This window comes from Ursus arctos, unplaced genomic scaffold (genome assembly GCF_023065955.2).
Source record: "Ursus arctos isolate Adak ecotype North America unplaced genomic scaffold, UrsArc2.0 scaffold_2, whole genome shotgun sequence".
NCBI classification, from domain to species: domain Eukaryota; kingdom Metazoa; phylum Chordata; class Mammalia; order Carnivora; family Ursidae; genus Ursus; species Ursus arctos.
Window position 1 is genome coordinate 34,330,080 of NW_026622874.1, and position 25,625 is coordinate 34,355,704.

General features: G+C 34.2%; 1 protein-coding gene across 2 annotated transcripts in view; it reads right to left on the reverse strand.

Annotated features, from left to right (window-relative positions):
* ZBTB41 (zinc finger and BTB domain containing 41) overlaps positions 1–25,625 on the reverse strand; it is a 47,044-nt gene that overhangs the window by 16,197 nt on the left and 5,222 nt on the right. For both annotated transcript variants that reach the window (XM_026480716.4, XM_044377705.3), the window contains exons 3-10: positions 20,680–20,887; positions 19,892–19,961; positions 17,665–17,812; positions 15,204–15,333; positions 10,729–10,824; positions 9,264–9,370; positions 7,511–7,616; positions 1,502–1,590 (exon numbers count right to left, since the gene is read on the reverse strand). In XM_026480716.4, the coding sequence (XP_026336501.1) occupies positions 1,502–1,590; positions 7,511–7,616; positions 9,264–9,370; positions 10,729–10,824; positions 15,204–15,333; positions 17,665–17,812; positions 19,892–19,961; positions 20,680–20,887 (954 nt within the window). The remainder of the gene's footprint in view (positions 1–1,501; positions 1,591–7,510; positions 7,617–9,263; positions 9,371–10,728; positions 10,825–15,203; positions 15,334–17,664; positions 17,813–19,891; positions 19,962–20,679; positions 20,888–25,625) is intronic.

Here is a 25,625-nt window from a genome sequence, read left to right on the forward strand (position 1 = left end):
CTGGGTAGCTTGCTGGTTACTTTAGATTAGGAGTTGGCAAACTGTAGCCCGGAAGCTGAATACAGCCTCTTGCCTGTTTTTGTAAATAAAGTTTTATTGGAATGCGGTCATGTTAATTTGATTACACATTGTCTACAGTTGCTTTCATGCTACAGAAGCAGAGTTGAGTGACAGAGACTGTCTGGTCCACAAAGCCTTAAATGTTTATTATTTTGCTCTTTACCAAAGAAGTTTTCTGACCCCTGCTTTACTTGATTTCTCCCTCTCATAACTGCCATACTCTTTGTCTTATTCTGTAATACAGCTCATTTCTGCAATTTTCAATGGGCAGAGTGACCTGTCCCTAATTTCAACTAACTGAGATATTCAGAGATGGAAATTTCACATTGTCATTGGTCATTGACTAATTAGTATAAGTTAATGTTTTCAAAAACTTAATGCAATTGTAAAGCAAGCCCTTATTAAGTTTCTCCTCTAAAATAATTCCTGCACTTTTACAATTCTTAAATCATCAATGGTCTTGAATTAACTTTCTTAAGTTCATCATCTCTTTCAAACCATAAGTTTATTAAGCTTATTATTAATAAATAATATGGAAGATCGCATTAATATGGTTTCTTCATTTTATATTCCTATTTATGTACCCCCAAATTATGACTTTTTCCTTTGGAGGGGGGTGTATTTTATTTTTAACAGCAGCACTGTATAAGTAATAAATTCTTTAGTGTAATTCTTTGGTACTGAAATTGCCCAAATTCAGTTATTTTCCATTCTGATATTTATGAAATCAATTATTTTTCTCTTCTAGAACAGCAGCTTGACAAATCCAAATAAATAAAAAATGAAACAGCCATAAATGCATAAATAAGCTTCTTTTTTAAAAAGAAAGAGAGGAAAGGTTTAAGAATTGTTAATTTCTATGGGAAGTCAAACAAGGACTATGACAACATATAAGAAAGAATCCAACACAGTCTATATTTCAAAATATGGTAGCATTACCAAAGGGGAAAAAAGAAAGGTTTGGAAAATGATATCTTCTGGAAAGCAGATGAAGCAAATCATTCTACTATAACTACCTACAAATCACAACTCACTATGTGAAAAAGAAAGTATACAAGAGTAACTTGGTAAGCAAGACAATCAAATCCTATCTGATTTATTCTTTTAAAAGAGAAAAAAAAGGAATGTCTTCAGAGAGTTACACAGATATAGAGCAAACATACACATCCAGAAAAGGGCAAAATTAGGGCTGAAAGTTGAGTAAATTTCCTATGGAGAAAAATTTGCCCAAATTTTACAAAATAATATTCAAAAATATTGAAGCTTATAGAGAATTAAAGGGCAGAATATTGCTCATTCATGACGTCGATTTTAATAAAATAAGTAAAAATCATATGGAGAAAAGACAAGAAAATTTTAACGAACAACAAAGTTTAAATGTCCATATTTTACTCCTGAATAACTGCACAAAGATATAAATAAAGTACCCATTAACTTTTACCTGAATGTGTCCGAAAATGCATTTCCAGACTTGATTTGCCTTTAAAAATTTTCTTACAAACATCACATTGATGAAAGGTTGCTTTGTATCTAAGAGACATAAAAAGGATCTAGTTTTCAATATAACTTTAATAACAATGAAAATAGGTTACAACATTTACAAAAATTACGTAATAATTCTCACATTAATAAAGCACAGAACTCCAAAGGAATGTGGAAATACTTTTTTAAAAGTACCAACCTTAACTCTGGCTTTTCCTCCTCTAGTTACATTCAACAAACAAATCTATAAAAAGAGGTCTTTAGACTTTAAACTTTAAACCACTTAATTTTAAGATTTAAATCATTGGACTTCCGTATTATTATTATTTGCTATTAAAAATATCAAAGGAAAAATTATAGGGACAGAAACAGATCAATGATGGGTTGAAGAAAGAAGAAAGGAGTAGAACAAAGAGGTCTGGTGGAAATTTAGGGGTGACAGAACTATTCTGTATCTTGACTGTGGTAATGTTTACATGACTACATGCATCTGTCAAAACTTGCAGAACTATACACTACAAACAATGAATTTCTCTGTACGTAGAGTATACCTTAATTAAATTTAAAAAATAGATTCTGGGGCTGAATGAAGAGAAACGGCAGCAATCTCAAAATGTGCCTTCATCAAAAAGGTGACATTGCTCTAATTGGTTCACTTAATAACACAAATAATAAATATTACAAACTTGAACTTAAATTTTAAACCTAAATTTTAAAAGAATGAGATACCAGTCCTTTATTTTTATTACAGATTAAAAGACATAAAAAGCTATAAAGTACTCAAAGCTACCTTATCAGGAAGTAGAGTACAGTACCTAAGAACACGTGTTTGTGATTTAAACAATCCTCGTCTCCAATTTCATTATGAGGATTAAGATATTTGTAAAATGATTAGCATTTAAGTGGTGGTTAGTAGGAAAGCCTATCCTCTCACCTTGGAAGTAATTTGTATCTGATGAGTACTTGCCAAATAATTAACTCAAACATAGGCTATTAAACTGTTCTGTAAAACAGTTTGCTTTTAAGATATCTACTCAGTCTTACTGGAATGTTTAGCATATCGTTACCAATATTCAATAGCAATAGTACACCTAAGGTTTCAAATGCCACTCACACTTTTCAAGTCATTCAACTCAACATTTACAAAGTGGCTACAAAAACCCTATGCAAGGCCCTGTCTTCCAGAAATTCACTTCTACCTGATGAAACAGACATTTAAAAAGATAATCTAGATTTAGTGACTTGGGAATGTCACTGACAAACTTAGCAAAAGACTTGTAACCAGGATACTTGGTTTGGCTTATTCTGTTCAGATCCATAGTAAATACAAATAGAAATACAAACAGGGTCACCATGGGCATCCAGAAAGACACAGGGGTACTCAACTAGGGGCAATTTTTGCCCTGCATGAGGCATTTAGCAATGCCTGAAGACTTTTCTGGTTTTCACAACTGAGGGTAGGTAGGTGCTACTGCCATCTAGTGGATAGAAGCCAAGAGTACCAATAAATAAACATCCCACAGAGCACAGGACTCTCCAACAAAGAATTATCTGGCCCATAATGTCTACAGTGCTGTGGCTAAGAAATCTTGGTCTATACTATGAGCAGAGTGAAGTTTTAAACATACATATGCTCAAAACACTCTAAGTGCCTCACAGTGAACATAAGACAAAGATAAATTCTACAAAGACCTCAATGGGTCAGACCCTATGTATGTACCTCTCCCTTCTCACATGGATACTAGACTGTAGATTTTCAGGATAGGAGTGATAAACAGCTCCAAATAAAGCTGAGATGCCCAGTGTGAAAAGGATTTAAAAATGTCTATTGGAGTTGACAATAAGGAACTTATACTGGCAGTAATTCAGGTATAGTCAAGTTAGAGGTCGTATAGCAACAGCTTGTTACAGTGAATGGAAAGTGGAGAAATGGATATGGATACTGAAATAGAGTCACCATTTTAAAATGTTTTAAAGTGAAGAAGAAACATTAGAAAATAATGGGTAGGAGGAGGGGTGCTAACCTTCATCACTCCACATTCTTTCCCTGGATAATCTGCTTTTATGTATTCACATATAAATCTTTATCCGCAGGTCAGACTTCACTCCTGAGATTTAGACTTAGATTTGCCTATCACATTTTTTTTAAAGATTTTATTTATTTATTTAACACAGATAGAGACAGCCAGTGAGAGAGGGAACACAAGCAGGGGGAGTGGGAGAGGAAGAAGCAGGCTCATAGCGGAGGAGCCTGATGCGGGGCTCGATCCCATAACGCTGGGATCACACCCTGAGCCGAAGGCAGACGCTTAACCGCTGTGCCACCCAGGTGCCCCTGCCTATCCCATTTTATGTTTGAGTTTCTATTAAGCATTTCAAAGTCAATACACACCAAACAATTCATCATCTCCCTCTATAAACTTAGTCCATCTTCTATATTCTCTCTCAGTGGCTGGTTTATCAACCACCCACTTGAAAAGAGGAATTCCTTAAAAACAGGAATTATCCATGACTAGTCCCATTCTCTCAAAAAACTAAGTACTTTTCAAATAAGTACCTTCTACTATTTATTACTAATGCTACTCCCTAGTTAGGCCCTCACCATCTTTTTCCTAAATTCTAACAGCTTTAAACTGGTTGATTTACTTGCCTCGATTTATCCACCACAAATCCAGCCTCCCTACACCAATAAGAGTGACTGACCCCAAAAGAAATCCAACTGTGTCACCCTCTTGTTTAAAATCGTCAATGGCTTTTTATCACATAGGAATAAGTACTGGTTCCATAAAATGATATGCAAGGCTTCATATTCTAGCTCCACCATTAGCCAGCCCTTGTAGAAAGTGGAACCTAAGGTTCTGGTTCCATAATTACCTAGGCCAGCAGATAGGCTCACAGGCTCTTGTGGCAGTGAGGGAATCCCAAAATTCTTTCATAAGGTTTACAAGGTCAAAGTTATTTTCAAAATAATACTGCAACATTATTTGCCTTTCCCATTGTGTTGACATTTACACTAATGTCATATACCAAAGACATGGCAGGTAAAGTGCTGGTACCTCAGCTCTAAACAAGGTAACCAAAATCTACTAATGGTCATTGTGCTCCTCACTCATGCACTCACAAAAGAAAAGAAAAATGTGGTAAAGGAGTTAAATTACTAATTTTACTAAATTTCAACCTTTCAGACTGTGGCCTTTGTAATGTTCTCTGTGATGAAGTGGCAACTACACAGGCACTTCTACTGCATATACCAAAGTACGTGAGTCTGAGCTGTGAGCTGAAGTAGCCACTTTCTTCACGAAATACCATTTTACTTGAAAGAATAAGACAAGCCACAGTTACAGACTTGAGTATTTGGCAGATATTTTCTCGAAAATTAAAGGAATATTTGTCATCAATGATAAAGTTTGAGCTTTCGAGCTAGAATAAAAATTTTGGAGAACGTGCATCTGCCCTTGTGAGGCTGACAGTTTCCCAATACTCCTTTCTGAGAGATTGAAGGCAATATTAACAAATGTGATTTGTTGATCCTCTACTGTGAAATGTGCTAACATTTAGAAAATGGGCATAACTTAGTGAACTCATATTTTCCAAATGACAAATGCATCACATTACGATTTATGCATAGGTAAAAAAATTCATTCAAGTACAAGACCAATAGACTGTACAGTATGAAAACTTCATCAACCTTGTTTCAGACTGCACCTTGCAACTAACTTAAAGAAACTAGCACTTAAACAGTTTTGGTGTAGTAGCAATGACTAATAACCACAATTATCTAAGACTGCTATCATAATACTCCTCCTTTTACCAACTACGTACAGAGAGAGGCTAGATTTTCTTCATTTACTTCAAATAAAATAATGCATGGCAGCAGATATGATAATCCAACTGTCTTCTATTAAGTCATTGGAGAGATTTACAAAAATGTAAAATATGCCACCCTTTTAAAATTTTTAAATTTGTTTTGTAAAGTAGCTATTCTTTACAAATTGCTTTTTATGTGAGCATGTGATGGGTATATTACTATTTTTAAGTGAATTAATAAATACTTAATTTTTTCTCAATTGAATTTCTAATACGATTTATATAACTTAAACAATAATATAATTTTTATATTGTAATTTATATAACAAGAGCTCCTGAGATACTGAATAATTTTTAAAGGGGGTTGAGAAAAAGTTATAGAATCTCAGGAACAAGTGAGTCTGCAGTTCAGTCTATCTTCCACCCATTCATACAATGTGTTGAAATTCTTATTTCCTTTAAAAAAAAAGATTTTATGAATTTATTTATTTGAGAGAGAGTGAACAGACATGATTGACAGGAGAAACAGAGGAAGAGGGACAAGCAGACTTTGCACTGAGCAGAGAGCCTGATGCTGGGCTCGATCCCACAACCCTGAGATCATGACCTGAGCCAAAATGAAGAGTTGGATCCTTAAGTGACTGAGCCACCCAGGTGCCCCCTTATTTCCTTTTCTATACAGCATCATGTGTATCTTTCTATCCTAGCACTTAGCAGGATTCCTATCACCTCATGAATACAAGAATTCAATGACTACAATGAATACATTGGTGCAATGAGTGAATCACTGAACAAAATCAGTGAAAGAAAATAGAAACCAGGGGCGCCTGGGTGGCACAGCGGTTAAGCGTCTGCCTTCGGCTCAGGGCGTGATCCCGGCGTGATGGGATCGAGCCCCACATCAGGCTCTTCTGCTATGAGCCTGCTTCTTCCTCTCCCACTCCCCTGCTTGTGTTCCCTCTCTCGCTGGCTGTCTCTATCTCTGTCGAATAAATAAATAAAATCTTAAAAAAAAAAAAAAATAGAAACCAGTATATGAAAATATAAAAAATGGATACAAATCAGCACTTCCTACTCTTCTTCAAAGTGGCCTATCACTTACTACATTTAAAGATACTATGTATATCTTGTTGGTCATGCTCAGTATATCAACCTAAGTTTCTTGGCACCTTGGACCGTGTCTATTACTTAGCATTTGTTCCAAACACTTAGTCCAAGAACATGGATTCTTTGAATATTTTACACTCAAACACTCAACTTAGTTAAACCTGATTATCCAAATTTCATTAAAAAGTTGGTGTTCAAATGAAAAAAAAAAGAGACAAACAGACTCTTAGAGAAAAAATTGATAGTTATCAGAAAGAGGTGGGCAGGGGGAATATGTGAAATAGGTTCAGGATTCAAAACTACATTTATCACAATGATCACTTCACTATATTGTACAACTGAAACTAATATAATATTCTAAGTATATTGGAATTTAAAAAAGTTGGTGTTTAGGACAACACATGCCTTCTTCAAATAAAACACCATTTTAAATGCTCAGTGTGGTTAAAAAGAAATCTAAATTTGGGGGCACCTGGGTGGCTCAGTCGTTTAAGCGTCTGCCTTTGGCCCAGGGTGTGATCCCAGGGTCCTGGGATCGAGTCCCACATCAGGCTCCCTGCTCTGCTGGGAGCCTGCTTCTTCCTCTCTCCTACTCCCCCTACTTGTGTTCCCTCTCTCGCTGGCTGTCTCTCTCTCTGTCAAATAAATAAATAAAATCTTAAAAAAAAAAAAAAAAAAGAAATCTAAATTCTGACTAGAAACACGTCTCAATAATTGCTCTTACTAAGTATAATATATAGGCAGCACATTTATATTTTTAGGTTAAGAGCCACAGCAACCAAAAATAAATGAAGTGCCCAAAGAATTTCAAGATTTTATATGAGTCATTAACTTCAATGTCTACCACCTCTAGCCTTAAGTCAACTGAAAACAAGTAAAACAAAAATGTTTCATTCAATTCCATTAGATCAGCAGAGTAGCTATAGAAGCCAGAGAAAGAGAGCTAATTAACCTACCCCCAATTAAACAAAATAAACTATAAGACAAGTCATAACTTTCCTCTAACCTACACTTACCCAGTGTAGTAATTATGGGAAACTGCTTTTTCACTTACTTTTGCCACACTTTCTCTCCCAGGTGTACACTTTTGTAATGAACAGTGAGATGATCCCTACGACCAAAACATTTTCCACATTCTTCACACTGATGAGCCTTCTCACCTTAAAGACCCAAATATTTTGATTATAATATGCACTTCAGTTTTTCCCCCCAGAAATATATTACCAAACAGTAAGATAACATGGTGGGAAGTATACCAGAAAAGTAAAGCCACCCTTTAATCTGGGCTATCTGCTTTATATTCCTTACTCAAATACCTTTCTTCAGTGAATCTATGCTTATTTTCACGGATGCAAGCCCTTTTCCCTCACTTGGAAAAGGAACGAATAGGCTTTTTGCTGTAGACTTCAAATCTTACCTTTCAGTGTAACAGAGCAAGATCAATGAAATTACTTCAAAACTCAGTAACTTTTTAGGAATATACTAAGTCTAGACATCAAACACTTCAAATGAAAATAAACTGAATCAAGAAGCGGCTGTTGTACTATTGATAAAAGGACCTGAACATTTCAGATCTTTGCACTTTTTTTTTTTTAAAGATTTCATTTATTTATTTGAGAAAGACAGTGAGTGAGAGAGCACAAGCGAGGTGGAGGAGCAGGGGGGAGAGATAAGCAGACTTCCCGCTGAGCAGGGAGCCCAAAGAGGGGCTCGATCCCAGGACCCCGGGATCATGATCTGAACTGAAGGCAGACACTTAGCCGACTGAGCCACTCTCAGTGGCACCCCTCTTTGTACTTTATTTTTAAAATATTTTTCATCTGTGGGGATTTCACACGTTTATTTGTAATGAGCCAAAATACAAAAATGAAGTAAAATTCTAGATGAGTCCCATTTCTCATTCTCTATTCTTATATTCAGTTACGAAGGCTTGGCCTTTAAAAACCACTGTCTCAACTTAATCCAGTATGCAATTAAAGCATGTGATCTCTAGAATTAGGAACTTAGAATTCTCCTCCTAAAAATGGAAATGCATAATTTCAGTGAAAAAGTCATCAGACCATTAGCATCTCTTAAAAGTGTTGATAACAACTGCAACCTACAACCTCACTGGGATCATTTAAGAAAATAATTGTATCTGTTGCATACTTTATATTTAGATTATGTTTATAATAATAATCACCTGTTCTATCGTGCTCATAGAGATGGCTCTTTCCCATTATTGTGCTCATATAGTTGGCTCTCTTAGCACTTCCTGAACATCAATCTGAGAGGAAAATATGAAAGAAAGCCCCAGAATATAAAAATTATAAATATGGTATAAAGATCTGAAATTGATCAGGATTATTAAGATACTCTTTTCCAAAGACAGGGTTTCAAAAATTCACTATTACATAAACTTTAACACCCAATTAAATCATTTCTCTCCAATATGTTTTGCTAATTTCTTTAAAATCCAATCAAAATGAGAAATGTTATCTTGGCATCTCCCTTTACAGAAATGTCAATACCAATTATTGTACATATCCATATAATATGCAAAATGCAAATTTTGAGAATTTGCTTAAAACAAACATCAAAATATAGCCTGTAGACATAAAAGGCAACCAAATGATTAAAATTACAGTGAACAAAAACATGTCATAAAATTATGTCCCTTTCAGATATTTAAAAAAAAAAGTTTTCAGAATCAGCATTATCAATGCCAAATTATTAAAATTATAGCCAACATAAACATGATGTAGTATGTCCTCTAGCACGTGCTTTTTTAAAGGATTTTGTAAACACCATTACAAAGTACACCTTACCTGAATGTATTTTTTTGTGCTTTGTAAGATGGTCATGACGAATAAATGTTTTCCCACATTCATCACATTCGTATCTTTTATCATCGTGATGTACTCGTAAGTGAAGTCTATAAAGAAAAAAAAAATTAAAGACCATAAAAACTGGTAACACCAAAGGAAAAATCTTGATTAACTCTAAATAAGGGAAACTGGGTTCTTTACTCACTCACCCTCGTACATTATTTGCTCCACTTCTATGACTTTCATCTCTCCCCACTCTTTCACTACCTAACTCCATCCAGGGTTCCTACTCACCTCTTTCAAAAAAACACCTCAACATTTGCACATACCCTATGTCTACATGACCTTCCTTCCTGACTTAGATCCTAAATCTACTTCACTTAACATACTAAATGTCTAGGGTTGTTATCTGACTGGTGGAGTTTCAGAGATAGCAAAAGTAGGAATGAGTCGGAAGGAATTAGAATCAGACAAATGGAGTAAGTGAATTAAACTGGCGATACAGCAAATAATTAAGAATTAACCCGTTTCTGCATGACTGATACCACTTACAAATCAATAGATGAGAATTTAGCAAATTTTATAAGTAATCAACTTTCTGACAATTACGTTTTCTTCACACTAACCAAAGTAGTTCATTTTATATTCACCCAAAGAGACAGATATTATAAAAGGTTTAAATTATTAAAATTCATTTAACTTGAATTGTTTTTAGCACCATAATCCTCCATCTATATATATCTCAGTGAAATAAATAGCTTTCCCATTCAAGTTGCCAAAACAGATACTGATTCTGTAACTAAAACCAGTAAATTGACTGAACTACATCTAAAAAGGACATATTCTGTTTAAAATTTTTTAAAAAGAGGTAAAAGAGGTAAATAACAAATGAAAGTTTAAAAAGTAAAGCCTTAAGATTAAAAACCCTAAGAGCATTAATAAACGTAAAATGTACACGTCTCACAGTAGGTAGTCACTTATTATTTATTCAGGAAAAGGCCAACTTTTCATAAACTACAAATGTGGTCAGGGATTCAGCTATAAAAAGCTACACAGGTTACAACTAATACACAGAAGACTTTCCAAACATGAGAGTTCTACAGTTTTCAATTTTGCCATATTTCATACATATTTTTTGATAATCAAGAGTAATGAAATACACTAAGGGTCAAATATCGAAGTTTTAATGAGTTTTGATTCAAAGAAAAGTAATGAAATAAACATTTAAATGACAGTGACTTGGACAGTAAAGCATTTAGCAAACTTGGTGATGAAATATTTAATATTTTGTACTGTAGAATAAAGACTATTAAAAGTTGTAATGTGGGAGAAAATTCTGTAAGTGAAGTTTTTTTGCATAACTGTGCTAAGAAATGTTTTAATTCAACAAACAACTAATGCAATGATAAAAGAGAATTAAAATAATTTATCTCACCTAATATAGGGGAAAAATGGCTTGACTCACCTGTATGAACTTCCATGACGGAAACTTTGCCCACAAATACTACAAAGATGAGGTTTTTCTCCACTGTGGATTCTCAAATGTTCTTTCAATGTAGTCCTGTGTTAAAAAATATACATTTATCTAAAGACTTTTTAATGTCAATTTTTATATTAAACATAGGTTTCCAAGGGTGCCTGGGTGGCTCCGTCAGTTAAGCGTCTGACTCTTGATTTCAGCTCAGGTTATGATCTCAGGGTTGTGAGATCAAGCCAAACTGTGCTGGGTGTGGAGCCTCCTTAAATTCTCTCTCCCCCTCTTCCTCTGCCCCTTCCCCTTCTTGCATTCTTTCTCTCTCTCTCAAACACAATTTTCAGAGGTATTCAAGCTAACAAATATTATGACAATTTTCTCTTTCTCCTACAGTATTTTTGTTTTTTATTGGATTAGTCTCACCAGCATATAACCATTCCTGTTTTGTCTCTCTTCTTTAAACACACACACACACACACACACACAAAATTAACTAAGGCTTCCTTTGCCATCAGTTTGCTCAAAGAGTTAAATATACAGCTTAAGCAGCTATCAAGAAGTACAATGAAAAATGCTCAACTGTTACTATTGCATTAAGCAAAACTGATGTGAATTTTAGCAGAGAGAATTTAATAATATATAAGCAATCCAGTTTATCAGTATTATTCCTTTCAAATATGTGCTCAGTATCTGAAAAGAATGTTTTAAGGCAAAGAAAGCTTTACAGGTACTTAAAACTTCCAGATGCCAATGTGAAAAAGGGAAACCGTATAAAGAACACACTTACTGTCATTCTTAAATCCTCCAGTCCTACTGACTGGGATGGACTTGTTAAAATAAAAAACAAACAGACACCAGCCTTGAAAATTCCCTGAGCAGACAAAACCAGTTTAGTCCCCAAAATAAAGCCTGATGTAGCTTATTTTGCAAGGATAACTTGCCCTGGGTCATTTGTTTATGCCTCTGAAAATCATATAGGCAAAACTTAACACTGTTTCCCAAGGTTGATGTGAGGTAACCATTAACCAATTCCCTATCACTTAAGAAAATCCTAAATTCACAACCAACCACTGTGAAGAATAAATAGTCAGGGCTTTCTCATTGTGTAAGCTGCATGTAACAATATACCCGAGTCTCATTCTGTGTTTTGGTTTGAGTGCTCCTGGTTCACAAACTGTCTTTTTAACATATATACAATAAGCTTTTACTAATTATTACTTTGGTGATTCATTGGTTTTACTTCTGAACTTCTGGCAGGCTATTGTATAACCACTGCTGCTCCAAATACATAGATGGCATTCCTATAGTTTGATTTCCTACATATCTAAAGTGCTGAGTAAGGATAGACAAAGTTATTCTGGGAGAAAAGAAAGTAGGGCAGGCAATGTGTCTGACCTCTGCAGGCTTCTGACTGTTTCTACTACTTCGTTTTTATTTTAATCCCAAATCTAGTGAGTCAGTTAAGGCTGAACCTAAAATGAGGGCAGATCTATGCCAGTAGATGGTGCTCTTCTACAAGGCCCAGCAACACCTGACAGGTGCGTCTGCAGGTATATTCTGCTTTGTGGAAATTATCCCTAAAGCTATTCCTAGACCCCTACCTATTAAGTAATTAAAAGTAAAAAGATGGAGCTTTTTGTTTGTATAGAAAGACCTTTAAGAAGAAAAGAATGTATAATGCATAAAATAAACTATCCATCCGTAAGTTTTCATGTAAATATAGCATACTGATTTTCCTATTTTACCACTGTATCAATCTGGTATTTTAAGAACATGGCATTTCTAATGTTTTAAAATTATGGAACTTTTATATACTGAAGGATATAAAATGTATACATATTGTTTAAAGAATGCTATTTTACACTTAAATGCAGGATAAGACCTAGAACATTGCTATACCTTAGAATGCCTCTACCTGTTCCCCCTTGATCTCTCAAGATAACCATTTCTGTTAACCATTTCCTTTCTTCTTTTTTTTTTTTTTAAAAGATTTTATTTATTTATTCGACAGAGATAGAGACAGCCAGCGAGAGAGGGAACACAAGCAGGGGGAGTGGGAGAGGAAGAAGCAGGCTCATAGCGGAGGAGCCTGATGTGGGGCTCGATCCCACAACGCCGGGATCACGCCCTGAGCCGAAGGCAGACGCTTAACCGCTGTGCCACCCAGGTGCCCCCCATTTCCTTTCTTCTTTGTTCTACCAGCTAGTAGTATATATCACTAAACAATATACTGTTTTATTTTTGAAAAACTGAGTAGCAAGCACAAATCTAATACTGCCACTATTAGCTAAAGAACCCACAAGATAGTATGAACAGGGTCTCTGTATCAAAGTCTGGCTGTAGCTTGCCTGAGCACTGGAAAGAGCCCTTTCCAACATGTTAGTGGGTAAAGTCATAAACAAATACTGGAAAAGAGGGTTCATCACAATCAGAGCATCTGACAACCTAGAGTGGATCAGGTACTAGAAGTCTGAGAGAAATACAACCAAAGTAAATAGGCTGCTGTATACATTTTGCTTCTAAACTTACGATGAACTACCTCTAATTCTCACAGGTCAAAAAAGAACATTTCTGTGAAATGGAACGAGTATCCTTAGTTGAATCAAGTAGCAAGGCATAAATGTAATAGTAGGAACCTCACTAGCACACAGGTACTATACAGTGGCAGAGTGTAGATAAGAATTTAAATCAGGGAAAAAGAAACAGGGAGCTGCTATTCGATGGGTATGAAGTTTCAGTTATGCAAGATGGGTAAATTCTAGAGGTCTGCTGTACAACACTGTGCCTTATTACAGTAACAATACGGTATTACTAACTTAATACTGCAACTTAATAACAATACTGTATTGTGCACTTCAACATTTGTTAAGAGGGTAGATCTCATGTTAAATGTTCTTACCACAGAAAATAAAAAATAAATTTTGGGGTCAGACCTACTCTCGCATTCTGTCCCCTAGTTAGAAGAGGAAACATGCCAGCAGGGATCTTAGCAGTGACAACCCTCAATCTGTCACGGGAAATTACTACTACTAGTGTGGACTGACTACCCATTGTTATACATATGTTGCACATCTGACAACTTGGAAACTTCATGTACCATCCTCCTATGAATTCCCTTTAACTCTTTCCAGTATCAGAATTTCTATTTCCTGTAGCCCTTGTATTCCTCTTCATCAGTTTACTTTCTCATTCTGGTGAAGCATACCCTTTAGTTGCTTCACGAGAAAGAGTACATCAAAGGCCAACTTTCTGATATCATGAAAAATGTCTTAATGATCCTCAGACTTGATTGCTGGTTTGACTAAAAACAGAATTCTAGGCTGGAAATAATTTTAACAATCTTCAAAGTACAACTGTATCATCTTATTTCTAGTGTTGCTGTTTAAAGAGATGTCCAAGTAATTCTAATTTATAATTCAGCATATGTATCTTTTTTCCCTGAACAATTAGAAGCATATAGAAGCTTCTCTTTGTGCCCAGTGTTCTGAAATATCATAGTGATGTATCTTGGAGTAGGTTTATTTTCATCTCATGTCCTAAGCATTTGATGGGTAATTTTATTCTGGCAACTCATGTCCTTCAGTTCTGGGAAATTATCTTGAATTATTCAGTGACGATTTTTTCCCTTGCTATTTTCGTTGTTCGCTCTTTCTTTCTGGACCTCTTGACTGGTTCTCTAATAGTCTATCCTTATTTTACACTTCTGTATCTTTTTGCTCTACCTTTTGGGAGATTCCTTCAACTTTGTTCTTCAATCCTTCCATGAAGGTCTTTGTCTATCATGCCTTGAATTTCTGGAAGCTCTGATTCGTTATAGCACCCTGTTCTTGTCTAATGGATTCTAGATCTTCAACTGGGGAAATTCATAATATGAATATTTCTCATGAAGCAACCAGTTGTTTACTTCTTTTTTTGTAAGTTTTCTTCCTTCTGAATAATCTGTTTCCTTCAAGGACTTTTTTTCTTCCTGATTGTGTTAGAATCTAGCTTCCATGTTAAATGTTTTCCTTCTTTGTTTAATTCTTCTATCTATCCATCATTATATGTGATAGACTAAAAAGTAGATGGCACAATCAAAGAGCATGCATAAGTGGGCCTTGATGACTAGGCTTCACAGTAGGTAACCTGAGTGTACTATGTGTACATTTCTGTTCTTCCTGTTCTTTGTAGCTTACTGTCTTTTAAATCAGTCAATCAATCAATAACCTTTAATGCAGTTTTAGTGGGGTTTCAGAAAGAGACAAAGTGGTATCCAAGCGAAATTTACCATCTAAACCTGCAAATTCTGACTTCATATCATCTTCTAAGCATTTTATGTTATTTCTTCTTCTGTCCTTAAATTTCAAATTAAAGTATAATTTAAATATCTTATATCTGGCATTACCTAATCCTTATAAACTATATTCATTAATTATTTCTATATAACAGTTACCAGGATTTTTCTGGGTGTATAGACAATTCCTCACCTTTCTCGTACTGATTTTCCACAGATAAAGCAAGTCCATTTTCTCTTTCCACCATGGGTACATTCTATATGGCGTTTCAAATTTCCAGTGTCATTAAACTGGCGACCACATATATCACACGGAAAAGGACCTAAAAAGGAAAGAAGAGTGTATATTCAAAGTTTAAAGAATAGATACTAAGTTAAATTTAATAGGTGTGTTATGAATGTATATCTACCACTGTAAGTACATATATTATAACACAATGCAGTAATTCATTTATAGTATTCTCTTCTCTTCTAGATTGTTTATTCCTATTAGGCAAGTTACAATCATCCCTAAGTGTCTAGGGCTGAGTTTAGGGTGTGGCATCTAATATAATAAATGCTATATAATCTAATGACCAGTTCTAATGGAACTGAAATGGCCAGTACCTAGTTTGAAATCAGAATGGAACAAAGCAAAAAATGTTATATACCAGATTTTGGGGAAAAGAAGGTACTGAGAAACTTTGGAAGAATAAACGAAGGACTTCAGAGAGTTTATAAACTGGAAATGAACTATTGTTCCTCAAAACTACAAATTTTTAATGATGTTGCCTAGATTGAAAATACTGTAGACTCTACTGTGAATTCTAATGAGAAATTAATCATAATAGAATAATGGAAAGAAAATGACATTGGGACACTGAAATTCAGAAGCATATCTATAAGCAGAATTTTTCAGTAGCCACAGTAGTTTTGAGGGAGTTTCAACATGTTTTTGAGAGATGACCTCAAAATGTATTATCTTTAACATATTTTCATTTAAAATCTCTAATATTTCATCTTCCATGAGATCTGAGCCTTTTATTCATTTATTAATCAATGCAACAAGTATTTATTGATTCTTAATTCATATCTAGCACTGGGTTAAGTAAAGTAATGCTATGGAAAACCCCTCCACCTCCTCTTACATTCCTCTCCCCCCAAAAAACTCCAAGAAGTTGGAAAAAAAGAGATTCCGCATTTACACAGTTAAACAGATGAAGCAAATAAAAGTGAAAAGCTCCAAGATGAGTATATTATGGCAAATGTATGTTAGGCAAAGAGTGAAATAACCGTATCCATTCCTAAAGGCTCCAGCTGGGTGAAGAAAGAAAGGAGCATTCTCTTTCATGTTCAGTTACTTACCAGTTCTTCAAAGGAAATGCCTATGTTTTCCCCCCTATATTAGATACCCAGTTTTGTATGCAGCTAAACCTCCCTGAACTTGTATTTATGAAGCTATGCTGGGAAGTTACAAAAGCAGTTCTCATGCCAACTCTCTAAATAGGATAAAATTAGAAGATCTGACTTTAAAGCCAACTATGATTTTTATACTTATATGCAGAGATTAATTATCTCCCTGATTTTGAACAATAAATTTTTATTAATATAGTTTAAAACTACAGTGGTTTTCGTCAGCCATATGATATTATTGGTTCAGATTGTGCCTAAAAAGCTTCTGCTTTTAAGCCCATCTATAAATAGAGGAGTTTGGATTCTGTACCATTTTACAGTTCTGCAATCCCCAACGACTAAAAGTCAGATAATTCCCATGTTTACGACTTTGTATTTACTCTTAATTAATTTGAACTTAATTTGTTTTAACCTTTTCTATAGCACAAAGGTTTTTTTTACATTTTTATTTCCTGCCATATCAATTACCCCTGCCAGCTTTATGTCATCTATAAATTTCATAAGAATGAAGTATATATTTTTATCTAAGTTGTCAATAAAAACATTGACTAGGACAGGAAAAAGGCTGACAAGGCAGCTATGCTCACCACTATACCACCAATGCTGCAGAGCAAATAGCCTCCACTTTGGATGACAGTAATTCCCTATCAGTATTAATTGTCATAAATGTACCTAATTGTACTACCATCTAGCACACAAGTTTCCACCATGGCCATAAGCATTAGAGGATTCGTCAAATACAATACTGAATTCCCCATACACTAGGTTTATTTCATTCCCTGGAAAATGAGTTTTTTCCAAAATACCTTCTTCAAGCATAGACCTATCCAACGATCAACCGTGAATAAATACAGTTTATGACCACAGACACATCTGCCACCAAAACAGAAAATAAACATATTTACTCATCTGCAGGAACAGCAGCAAATCCAGTGTTCCTCCCAATTTCTCTGACTTCCTTCTCCTAAGTGGTTCAACAGCAGCAGACTCCTCCAGCATGATGTGATAATCAAAATTGCTATGACTGGAGTGCCTGGGTGGCTCAGTCGGTTGAGCATCCAACTCTTGTTTTTGCCTCAGGTCGCGATCTCAGGCTTGTGAGATCAAGCCCCACGTCGGGCTCTGTGCTCAGCACAGAGTCTGCTTAGTATTCTCTCCTTCACCTTCTGCCCCTCCCCACCAAATAAAAAAATAAAATCTTAAAAAAAATTTTTTAAAAAAATTATTGCTATGACTGCTCTTAGAAAAAGTAATTTGCTTACCCAGATGGAACTTTTCTTGATGCTTTAACCGTGCAAATCGTGACTTGAAATGTTCTTCGCAATAGGTACACTTAAAAGGCTTATCTTGAGAATGTAAAATCATATGTTCCTCCAAGTGTGGTCTTCGAGTAAAAGATTTCTTACAAATCTAAAAGAAAATGTACACAAAACGTAAGGGAACCTGAATTAAATATTAAAATACCAAGCTCATGATATGAATAAACATAAATCAAGAGAAATTTCTCCCAACAGAAAAGTTACCAAAAGTATAATCAAATTCTCGTTGTGCAGAAAAAAATGCCTTAGAGAAATTATAGTATGAAATTATTTTAAATTTGTACTAAAGGCAGCTGAATTTCAACGCCTTACATTTCTAATAGGCTAATTTCTAGGATTACACAGTAATCTTAGTACCTTAATTCTAGTCAACATTTCTAAAATCCATTAAATTTATATTTTAAATCACTTATATGTCATGAATAAAATGTTTTATTATTGTTGCCATATATTTAATTAGAAACAGGAATAAGAAACCACAGAAAAATAATTTTAGAATTTATCTTTTGAAGTGGTCAAGAGAAAGAGATATAGGTTTTTAAAGAAATCTGGAAGACATGAGATTTAAAAAGGTGGAGGTCAATGTAGGTTCTTCATTGTAACAGACATACCACTTTGGGGGGATGATGATAATGGGGGCAACTATGCATTTGTGGAGGCAGGGGGTATATGAGAAATCACTATACTTTCCTCAAAAATTATGCTATAAAACTTAAACTGCTCTAAAAAAATAAAGTCTTAACTTTTTTTATTATAAAAGGGGAGGGAGAAGGGGCTGCTATAACGACGATGATGACAACAACAACAAAACAATAATATATCATGTACTATACACCAGGCACAATGCTAAATAATTCATGGTTTATTTTACTTAATTCTCACAATAATCCTATGAGGTAGTTATATTTATTATCATTTTACAGCTGAGGATGATGAAGCTTAGTAAGGAGAAGAAAGCGACTTAGGTAGATCCAAATAGTTAATAATTAACCTCAATCCCTAGAAGCTGAAATCACAGAAATGGTGATAATTTTGCTGTATACATAAACTGAAGCCCTATAAGTAAGAAGACAAATGATGGCCTGTGACTCCTTCAAACAATAGTTACCTATATAATGAAAAAGTACTTTAGGGGATGTGGCAGGATATCTAAAAATTCTTTGCTATTACTGGAAAAACAGAAACTAGTCCCCATCCCCTTAAATCTGACCTGGCTGTAGTGACTCGCTTGAAAAACAGAATGTGTTGAAATTGATGCTGTCTGATTTCTGAAGCTAGGCCATAAAAAGTCTGATAGTTTTGGGATGTGTGGGTGGCTCAGTTGGTTACGGATCTGACTCTTGATTTCAGCTCAGGCTGTGATCGTGGGTCGTGGGATTGAGCCCCATGTTGGGCTCAATGCTTGGTGGGGAGTCTGTTTGAGATTCTCTCCCTCTCCCTCTATTCCTTCCCCCTTCTTGCGTGTGATCTTTCTCTAAAAATAAATAAATTTTTAAAAAATAAAAGTCTGATAGCTTTTACTTAGGCTTCTTGGAGCTTAGCTACCATGGTAGAAAGAAGATTAAGTAGCTTCATGAAGAGACTTTTGTGGAGAAGTATCAAGGTCCCTAGCCAACTGTCCTCGCTGAGCTCCTTGTTGTCAGCCAACATGAAATTCCAGCTGTGTGAGTGAGCCACTTGGAAGTGGCTCCAAACCAAACCAGACCACCTATATCAGGTGAAAACAACTGAGTGGCTTCAGATGACGCCATGTGGAACAGAATCACTTAGCAAAGCTGTGCTCCAAATTTAGATTACTGACCCACAAAATGGTGGGATATAATAAAACGGTTGTTAAAGACCACTAAGTTTTAAGACAGATAACCGGAAGTGGAGGGAAAATTCTAACACTTTAACTCCTACTTATACAGTAATGTCAGTTTACATACACAACTATAAGCACATGGTATGGTACTTACATTAAAAATAAAAACTAAGATTTCCATTAGGTCCACCATCTAAAAACTAACCTCTATGGGGCTAAATTTACATATATTAGGATAACTTTGTATAGAAGAAAGATTCTAAAAGTGAGATAAGCTAGGTTTATATTACTTTAAAATCTAACTACTTTCCCCAAAGGTAATATTACATTTATTTTGGTTTTCTACTACAAATTAAAAGCTCTTACATCACATTTCCAACTTTCACTCTTGGTCTTCTTAATGGAAATAAATTCTTGTGCATTTTCAGGATGAAATCTGTAAGAAAAAACAGAGTATTAGGAAAAGACTGTATTAGTTAAGTCTATATTCCATATGATCTGTTGACAGTGATTGTAAGAATCAGGCACTGATTCCTTTCATAGAGACACAAGCACATGTAAATACCTTAAGAATATAGGTATTGTTAACATTTAAAAATGTATATGTCTAAATTTATGCAGAAATAGTCAAAGAGAAGTCTAATATTTCAAATACATTCAGGAACCTAGCTATTCACAGATAATCTTCAAGGTAATTCACTTGATTTTTTTTTTGATCCAAATTTCAGTAAATTTCCTTTCTTAAAATTAAATATTCAATACTGTACTAAACATGCTTTCTCTCACAAATTTTTATATACTAAAGACAAAACTGAGAATGAGAAATAAGTTTCCTAAAGTTCTAAAACCATGTATTTGGAAAATAAACTTGCCAAAACCCAAAATAAAAAACAGGATAACCAAAATGCTGTCTTACTTCTATACTTCTCACTTCAACATCAAAAAACTTCATCTCAAGAGCATTAATAAAAAACGAACTAACATTTGCTGTTCTTAATAAATTTGTAATCAAATATATTTGCACTCAAAATGGTTTGCAAAATATTAAGCAAAGAAAGAATCGGAGACAAGCACTCCATAGATGTTTTTAGCTTACTCCATATTTAAATTAGAAGACACAATAAAGTATATTATGGAAGCAAGATAATACTTGCCTCTTAACATGCTTGGCTAAAGTCTTCTTGCTTGCATGAAGTTTATTACAGTAAGGGCACTTGTGCTCCTTCTTATGAAATTCTGTTTCATTACTGTGCTTCTTTCTGTGAACAGTTAGGTTAGACTTTGTCGAATAGCGCTGGTGACAAATATCACACTCAAAGGGCTTCTCACCTGTGTGAACACGTGTGTGGCTCTCATATTTCCCTACAAAAAGAGATAAATTAAAATTAAATTCAGTACATTTAGTACGCAGTGACTGAAATTTGACAGTGGAATAAAAATCTCATGATTAATAACATTTAATACACACACCCCCACACAAAAATAGAATAAAGTTTACCTAAATATTTATGTCTGATAAACTTCAAGACTTACTACTTTGATCTCACTGCTTTCCTTGAAAAGTTGGGTCATTAAAAAAAAAATTATTCATGTTTACACATTTTAAAAATCAAGACGTTGGGTAAATTTGCTTAAAATTCCATTGGCAAATTCTCTGAACTTAAAAAAACTTTAAAGTGTATTTTTTAATTTAACATTGATCTTCATCAAAAGTCCTAGTCATCACTTAAGATTTACTTGAATTGAAAGAAATTTTCAGATTTGACAGTCCTTTTAAAAATACCCTAAAAAGGCAAAATAATATACTTCTGTATTTTCTGATATAGGAAGTTTTATCTATCTTCCCACAGAAAGTAATCTGGAAATGGTACCACATATCTAGAATACTCAACAAAACCTATACTTCACTACAGCATATTCATGTAAGATCTATCCAACTTATAAGACATTGGAAAACAAGTATATCACCTGCACTTGATGCATGCTTAATAAGCTAAACTGCTAAGCCAACATATACGGGCAGTATCAAAGAAAGCACGAAAAGGAAAATATGAACTGGTATAATGCTTTGACACCCAGAGTCATACTAAGTGAAATTTGTATTATAATCTGAATGCATATCTAAATTCTGTACAAATGTTACAGGTTTCTCCAGCAGGGGGAAAAAAAAAAATCAAGAAATTTTAACATGAACTTTCCAGGGAAAAAAGTTACAATAAAAAATGAAATAAAAATATATATATTTGGCTTAATTTTTATTTATTTTCCTATTTGTACTAAAATTTTTTCACATCATTATTTAGAATGGAAATTTCTAAAGTCCAGAGACAGAACAGCATCACAGGTAAGGGCACAGACCCTGGGTCCATGCACCTAGATATAAATGCCGGCTCTTAAAGTAACAGGCTATGGGACCTTGGACAAATAACCTTTCTATGCCTAAAATCTTTCTCAAGTGAAAATATGAAATGAAAATATTTACCTCATAGGATTGTCATAGGAATACATGAATCAATACACATTAAAGCACCCCTAACAGTGTCTGACACATGATAAACTATCAATTAATGTTTGCTAGTATTACTCTGGAATCAAAGCTGTGAATGTGCACGGCTAGCAGCTTAAAGCAGAAATTTCAACGAAGGATACTTTTGAGCAAAAAGCAGTAAAATAAGAAAAAATACTATTGGTAACAGCAGTTTTCCATCAAAAACTTAGCTTTGCTCTGAAAAATAAATGTATAAATTTTTCTGCAGGCCAAAGCTAACGTAGAAGTGTAGCAGCATTTCAGTCATATATTTAGAAAAAATTATCTATGTATCATGGAAATTAGAAAAAACCCAAAATATTCCAAACCACTAAAGAAAAAAGATAATCGTAATTTTTTTCTACTTAGTAAAATAAATGAGTTCACCAATCTATTACATATATCTACACATGATTAAATTTAATAAACGTGGTATGTTACCTAAAAATTAATCCCACTGCACTTACATAAAGAATAACCCAGGAAAGGGAACCAAAATATTTACCTTAAGGGAAGGGGAAGGCTGACAATTACAGGCAAAGAAAAACAGAAATATGATGAAAAATCCACTAGATATTTATGTATAGACCACACAGATGATGCAAGTTGATGCATTATTTACATACATATAGTCAGAAAACTCAATGGTCACCTGTTAAATTAGCTGTGTGATCTTAATTAAGCTAATAATTTAACCTCTCTGAGTTTATTAATACTGCATGGGGTTGTGAGAAGTACACAAGTTAATATACACATTCTAGCACTTAGGAAGCACTAATAAATATTACTCATTTATTACTTTTATTATGTGGTTATTAGTCACAGTGCAGACATATAGGTATACTTCAAATATAAATATGGACATAGCTGATTTATGAATATACATTATAGTAGATCAAAGTGGAGTTTCAGCTCTCTGAGAACACTGTAAGAACTTCACTTTTGCCCTCTGCCATTGTTAAAATGGCCTAGTATCTCTGTCCTCTCTTTGCCACTGCTGGGGCATACTCTCCATTTACACATGCATACACATACCCTACCACCACCACTTCCTTTGCTGTGTTCAAGGGATGAGATTTAATACTGGAATTTATTGAGAGAAAGGTGTTCTTGTGTGTCCCAAAGTGAAATCTGAAACATCACAAATAAGTAGGTTCTACAGAACAAGACTTGAGCCATGTTATGGTTTAAATCAGTGTTTTACAAACTAAAGGTCATTAGCGTTCATGAAATAAATTCCTTAGGTTGTAACTAGAATTGGGGGGAAGAAAAGAATAGAGTAGAAAATACCAGAGTATATTTACATTAGTTTTGTGCAATTTTTTGCTTCAATTTATGTATGAGCACAAGTGTAAATATGTATATTATATAATAAAATATGCATCTCTGACCTTGAACTATCCAAAACATTGATTTATATTACTTTTTGCAGGGTATAACCAGACCATTACTGTTATAATATCTTTAGAAAAATATTTTCTGAGTTGATCTTATTTTTTTCTATTATTACAATATTGCATGCATGCATTAGATTCCCTAACCTTTATTACCATCAATTAGATATAAAGCACAGAATCCAAACATTATCAATATGTACTAAAACCCCACAATTTTAATTTAGAAGACTGAGGTCATTGCATGGAATTAAAAGTTTTCCTTGATTGTGAAGGTTTTCACATTTCATTTTTATTAACCTTACTTTTCAAATTATGTAAGTGACACATACTTGTGGTAAAAAAAAAAAAGTGTAAACAAATCAAGAGTATGTAGTGTGATTTTTAAATGATTAACTTATCAGTATTTTTTTTTAGAATAGGCCCACTTTTAGCTGGGCATTAACTGTTCATGTTTAGTTAAAAGAGAACCAACCATCTAATGCTTAAATCCCACTTTTATACACACTTAAACAAAAAGAGCAACTTTTTCACCAAATTTTGCATTTCTTATGAAAATGCCTTTGCTGAAAAGATGTTAATCATTAGTAGCATTTTCCCTTTAATTAAATTCTTTTTTGCCTGCAAATACAAATTAAGTTACATGTAGTTGAATAGTAAAACCATCAAAATAACAGTTAAATTAAAAATCAAAAGCACTTTTAAACATTAAACTTCCATTCCCCTACAGACAAGTAGACTTAAGATTTAACCAAGAAAAAATTTTTAACAAGTCAAAATTAAAACAAAATTAATTTAAATAAATTCAGCAGAGTCCAAAGAGACCAGTGAAAATACATAAATTTGAACAATTCATTATGACATTAAGAATCTCTCAAGTGAAAAAACTTTTTTAAGTTATTAATTCAATTTTATGCACACAAGCATTGCAAGGCCAGTTATCTCTACGGATTTGATTTTCTGAACAATAGAAGAGACACAACTTCTGTGGAAACACTGAACTCTTAAGAGTCAGGTAGATCTCCAGGGGCCAGTGGGGAAAAATTTTAATCTCTAAAGAAATTCCATGTTTAAAAAAACTAGTAGCAGTGTGGGAGGTACTCAGCATAAATATACAGTTAACATCTACATCTGCTGCTTCTTTTTTTATGGGATGAGAGAGGATTCAACAAAAAATCAAAATGTGCATTTCAAATAAATTTTCAAAAAAAATAGTATTCCTTCAGAGAATAATGTACTATGTCCAACCATTCTTGATTACCAAAAGAAAATGCACCATATTAACAAATTTCATCCACAGAATTTTTCTGAGATAAATCCCAATATGAATTGTGTCCCAAACTAAAGAAATTTTCACATGAAAAAACTTGACCTTGTGCTTAAAAATTTACTATTCCCTCATACGGGTTATGCAAAATTACCATTGTCAGATTCCACAAGCAGCTTTTACAAAGAGAAACATTGCCAAATTAGCTCATTATATATCTGATATTGCTAAATCTTCTATTATTCCTTGAATTTATTCATATGGCATACTCTAAAGAATACTTAACTAAAATACTTAACCTTAAGAATTGTGTCACTGTTATAACTCTTCTCTATTAGGAACAAAGTGGAATCTCTGTCAGGTTGGTCTAGAGAGTCACATTTTTTAAAAAGCTATAAAGCATTTTCTACCTCTAGAAGAGATTATAAATTTAATCCAAGGAAAGATTTTGGTTCCCAGTAGGAACAATAAAAAAGATAAACTACCCAAATTTTCTCTCTCATCCCATCTGTCATCTTTTCCCTATTTTTGCCTTTTCACCCACTAGGTTTTTTCACCCACTTTAACCTTAAGGGGGAAAGGTCAAAGGACTCTTTTTGCATGAGAATACACTGAGAGGAAGACAGCTGGTAGCCTAAGGAAAAATATAACTGGATCAGGAATCCCACTCCAAGCAACTATTAAACACATCAGAAAGGATAAAAGAGTCAAAGTAAGGGAATCAAATTAGTCAACTACATATTGTGGAGCTAATGGTTCCAGCAGGTCTCACAGCTTATTCATTAATTCTCATGACCTACTCCAAGACAACAAAGTTAGAAGCTTATGAAGAAGCCCAACTGGCTTCTTACAAGTCCAAAGTTAAGTCAGACACCAACCTTTCAATTTAGTTCACCCAAATAGGAGCTTACT